This window comes from Quercus suber, unplaced genomic scaffold (assembly GCF_002906115.3).
Source record: "Quercus suber isolate HL8 unplaced genomic scaffold, Cork oak 2.0 scaffold_650, whole genome shotgun sequence".
NCBI classification, from domain to species: Eukaryota; Viridiplantae; Streptophyta; class Magnoliopsida; order Fagales; family Fagaceae; genus Quercus; species Quercus suber.
In genome coordinates this window covers 248,138-253,691 of record NW_027070091.1, presented here as the reverse complement: position 1 = coordinate 253,691, position 5,554 = coordinate 248,138, and the positions used below count along the sequence as shown (strand labels likewise).

Sequence of the window (5,554 nt, the reverse complement as noted above, 5' to 3'; positions counted from 1 at the left end):
GAGGAAGCCGATGAAAACAAGCTAAAGAGGGTAAGCAAACCTTCGTCGGGATCCATTAGTAAGTGAAAATGTTAGGGAATCCACGAAGCTCACTGCATAGCCGACGAGTTGACCTTAGGCAATGAAGATGGGTAGCCGACGCTAATAAAGTTGAAGGGAGTAGGCGAAACTGACGATCCTAACGTGGTTTGTCTTGATCACCACGCATGAGTATATAAGGAAATGTCTTGTATCTCATGCTTAGTGTTAGTCTCTTACAAGGAAAGGATTCCGCAATATACACTCATGAGGATTTTTATAAGGAAAAAACTTTTAGCCCAAGGAAGAGAGGTCAACCCTCTACTACTATAAAAGCTCCAATACCCTCACAAACCAAGATACGCATAATTGATTCCGCTCTAGCACTTTAGAGTTGTGAGAAGTTTTAACTTGACCTTCAGAGGGTATTTGGCTGGTACCATACCGATACTCCTCTTAAGGTCTTCGGCTTTTGTGTTATGCAGGTGCTGTTTCGAGTGTGCGAGAACCGTGCGGCTTACTAGTGATTTTTTCGGCATCATCAATATCTATGCTATTAATCTTTAAATGTTATGTTTTGATTTTTATTTTTAAAGTAGTAATGAAAGTGTTGTGTAGTCAAATTGGGGATGACTAGAAGAGAATGAGAGTTTTTGGGATAAATTCCGCTTAGCCTTTCATTCATTCATCTCAGTACATAAATATCAAAGGATAAGCTAAGGGTCTGAACCAATCCTAAAATAAGAAACTATTCTTCTTTAAATACAATTAAAATTAACATACTGCATGCTCAATTGGTGTTGCTGTCTCTTGTTGCTATTTTTCATCCAATTAGCAACTAAATTTATTTTAAAATTTCAGATTTATCTTCATCCGTGACTATAAAAAAAAAAAAAAAAAAGAAGAAAAAAAAAAAAAAGCCCTCAAATAAACAGATTGTGGTATTTGATTTATAGGGGGAATTTTTGTAAAATTAATTGGCTCTTTTGGATAGACATAATGAATTTTTAGTTTAAATGACTTGAATAGACAATGAAATAGCAATTTTTTAATAATAAAATTTAGACTAAAGTACACTTTTACCACTTAAAGTTTAAGATTGTTTTCATTTTTTTCCATTTATGTTTATTAATAAATAAATTTGAAAAAAAATAAATGTAATAAGTCATTCATCATGTGTTGAGTTTGCCCTTGGCTTGGGTTTCAAAGAGTTAATTTTTGAAGGAGATAACGTCACTGTTATGTGTAACATCACTGATTTTGGGACTTTCTCGTCTCGTTTGGCCCATATTTTCTTGGACATTCATTCCTCCCTGGCTGGTCTTTCTTCATTTTCTGTCTCTTTTATTCATAGAGAGGGTAATTATGTAGCTCACTCCTCAGCTAGGTTTTCTAGGCATATCTCTAATGATGTTATCTGGATAAACGACTCTCCTCCAACTTAAGAATCTTTGTAATTTAATTTAGTGCATATTGCTTCTTAAATAAAGTATAAGTTTGTTTTCAAAAAAAAAAAAAAGAGTACATAATAATAATTGTCAAAATATCCAACAGTCGACTTACACAACGAAATATTTGTATGCTCAAACGGCATACGGGTATAGAGTGATACAAAATTTAGCACACGTACACAACAAAGTGTCTTTCTTATTCACGATACATATAATACATGCCCTTTAGATTAAAGCTTAGAAAACACACAGCAGTGTCTTACAAGTTCAAAGGACACTAATGAAACAAAACTAACTTAGACACTTCCAGATTCGAGCCTAACCATTACTCTACTCCAAGCCTTGCAGTTTCCTCAGTTGCCCAACCAACTCATAAACCTTCTTCTCATCTTGAAGAGTCTTGGCAACCATCTCCTTATGCAGGCACCTCTTAGCCCATGCAATAATCTTGGGGCACTCTGCCTCTAAGTTGAATTCTCCAAAGGTCTCAATCGCATAGAACCAGCTGTAGAAGGGGATAAGAGAAAGGTCCACAAACCCAAATGTTTCTCCCCCAAAGTAAGGCTTGTCACCAAGTTCCCCTTCCAATATCTTAAAAGTTTCAAAGTAATCCTTCTTTGCAGCCTCCCGCTCTTCTCCTTTTGTTGAGGTCCACACCCTCTTTGAAGCTTCATAAACCTGCATTTCCCACACACATTGTATCACAACTTTTCACAAATTATATAACATGATGAAAAATGATGGTAATGAATCTCAAAGAAGGTTCTATTTCCAAGCCAAGAGCAGATGTAAAAGACAGAATATTAGTTGTCTGTTAAATTTCTTAATTCTTTCTGAGAATCTGGGAAGAAAGACTCAAATGAGAAACATGGGCTGAGACGATTGATTGAAGCAAATTAATTCAAATATATATAATCCTTGATAAATCAAAGGTTGACTTTCATACCATTTGTTGCGGTAATGACTTACATAGCCTAGATCTATCTATTGAATACCAATACAAAACTCAACACACAGGCGCGCAACACATCAACAGTATTCAATATATCGAGTTCAGACAAGACAGAGGTATAACTATTACACTAACAAAGTTTGGTCAAATATGTACCAAGAATCATGTCTAATTGAATTTATCAAATATCATTTGCCTTGACAAGACTTACAAAATTTTAAATTCTAATAGGATCTCAACATTACAAACATAATAGTTTTTTCGATTAGCGATGTTACAAACAAACACACTCAAAATTATTTTCAAATTTTTTGTATCGAATAACTCTCTCTTTTTAGATAAATCTAGCGAATCTGACCTAGTAACCCTAATCTATATATTTATATTTTTCACCTGATACTTACCCAAAACACATGCTAGAAAAAACAAAAAACACACAAAATCATAAAACCAAACAAAACAAAACAATACAAAAGGAAGGAGAATCAAGAGAAATTACACAAAAAGTATGTACCTTCTTATCAACAAAATCAGCCCAGAACTTGGCATGAGCTCTCTGGTAAGGATCAGAGGGCAGCAGTGGAGACTTGTCCTTCCAGACCTCATCTATGTACTGAACAATGATGAGGGACTCACACACAGGTTTCCCGTTGTGGATGAGAACTGGGACCTTCTTATGAATGGGGTTCGTCTCCAAAAGCTGAGGGCCCTTGTTAAACACGTCCTGCTCCTTGTACTCATACTTGATACCCTTCTCGGCCAGGGCAATCCTAACCCTCATTCCAAACATGCTGGCCCAGAAATCAAGCAGAACCACCTCATCTGCCATTGTTACAGAACTCAAGATATATTGAAGCAAAGAGAAAAAGGAAAGTGAGATTCAATGCAAGGACACTTACAAGAAAATAATAATTACAAGAAAATAATAATTTATAGTCAGTTTGCCATGGAGTCGGTCAGGCTTATCTTAATAATTAATTAATAAATAAGTAAGTGTGATCGGTACGCCTCGTTCGTAACGTTGATGGGTTATATTTATGAGCCAGGGAAACGAATGCCTTCAGCCAAATGTTTAATAAATTATATAATAAGAAAATTTTAACGCTATTTTTATGAAAATTATAAAAAAATTTTAATAAAATTGATTATTTTATTATTTTTAATAAAATATTTTTCAAAATAGCAATTAAATTAATGCTCAAAGTATATTAGTTAACCTATCTCTACATTTATTTATTACGTAGTATTTTTTAAACAGATAAACCTGGATTTGATACCAAGACGTGTCCCTTCATGACGACAATGGCTAATTACTCTTTCCCAAATGATCATTGGTCTCTTCTCCAAAAAAAAAAAAAAAAAAAAAATGATCATTGGTCTCTTTTTTATATAATAAAAATGATCACGGGTCTGGGACCTAGCAGGTGGGATATACATAAAAAATGGAGCCAGTTTTCCTTTTTATATTAATAAAATAGAATATAAACAATGGTTAAAATACAAAATAAAAGGCACAATAAATTATTTTTAAAAAAAAATACATTTTGCAGGTGTATTTTATTAGTACAAAATAAATAAACATGTTCACAATTTTGTCGTCACAAAATTAATTATAAAATATTATATCCCACTAACTCAAATTGCTGTTACAATATTTGAAATTATTGATTAGTAGATGGCCTCAACCTAACATTCTCTATGCGTTGTGCAACCAACAAGCTGAAGCACTGGACATTGATTTTAGGAATCCTCGAAACAAGTCTCGATTGTAGGAATAGAAACAAGAAACAAGTCTTGATTGCAGGAATACTCGATCCCGCTAGACAAAATAGCTACTTATGCAAAAGACTATGTCCCAAATCTGAAGAGTCTAGAATGTAGTCATCCAGGGACAAGAGGGAATTAGAAAAAAATGGGTCCTCACCGCTGAATTCTCACAAAACCAACTTTGATGGGGCTATGTTCAATGAGTCGAGTGAAGCGGGAATTGGTGTTGTTATCAGAAACTGTAAGGGAAAAGTCATGGTGGCACTTTCAGAAAAAATTCAAAAACCACAATCTGTTGTGGCCTTAGAGATGTTACTTCTTAGCTGCCAGAAGGGCAACCTCTTTACCCGTGAATGTGGCATCCAATAATCCTCTTTCGAGGAGATTCTGAGTTTGTGATAAATTCTCTAAGACATGGAGAGCTACTCCATTCCTCTGTTGGTCATCTTTTAAAAGCACATTGTCTTATGCAAGCTCTCTTAAGAGTTTTTCTTTCTCTCATGTAAATAGACAAGGCAATTCCGTTGCCCATGCCTTAGCCCAAAGAACAATACTATATTTTCCTATTGTAGTTATATAGAGTATGTTCCTCCAAACATAAACTCTTTTGTTTTGTTGGATTTTTCGTCCTTTGAGTAATAAAGTTTACGCGTATTCCTTCTAAATATATATATATATATATATAAACAAGCTGAAGCACTGGAGATCTCTTACAAGATTTACTTTCTTAATCATTTGCCGGAGTCACTCAAATTGGCCAATCAATCTAAGCATGCTGAGAATTTTATCTACTAGTGAGCTGATCAAGAACATAATTTGCCCTCCAAATACTTAAACTTAAGTGAAGAAGATAGTCCCAACTTCACCTTAGTTGCAGCCACATTAAATTGTTTGACAAAATTTGAAAAAAAAAAAAAAAAAAATAATATAAAATATTTTTCTTAATTGAATCATTATTATTATTATTTTTATTATTATTTTATATTTGAGAAAAAAAATTAATGAAATTGGATGGAAGGCCTAAATTAAATTAATTTGAAACTTAAAGCACTCAATTGAACAAAAGTAAAATTAGATGACTAAAATGAATTTCAAACTTAACAACTTCACCTTAGTTGCAGCCACATTAATTGTTTGACAAAATTTGAAAAAAAAAATACTCAAAAAAATATTTGTAAAATATTTTTCCTAATTGAATTCTTCTTCTTCTTCTTCTTCTTCTTCTTCTTCTTTTTTTTTTTTTGTAACATTTGAAAAAAAAAAATTGATAGAAGGCCTAAATTAAATTAATTTGAAACTTAAGCACTCAATTGAACAAAAGTAAAATTAGATACTAAAATGAATTTCAACTTAGAGAACGCAATTT

General features: G+C 33.1%; 1 protein-coding gene across 1 annotated transcript; it reads right to left on the bottom strand.

The window, feature by feature from the left end:
* Positions 1 to 1,540: 1,540 nt before the first annotated feature.
* LOC112001788 (probable glutathione S-transferase) lies at positions 1,541 to 3,380 on the bottom strand. The gene is made up of 2 exons (XM_024033967.2): positions 2,936 to 3,380; positions 1,541 to 2,147 (listed from the first exon to the last, which is right to left on the bottom strand). Exons 1-2 carry the CDS (start codon positions 3,248 to 3,250, stop codon positions 1,800 to 1,802), a joined length of 663 nt encoding a protein of 220 aa, XP_023889735.1. The 5' UTR covers positions 3,251 to 3,380; the 3' UTR covers positions 1,541 to 1,799.
* Between the last annotated feature and the right edge of the window lie 2,174 nt (positions 3,381 to 5,554).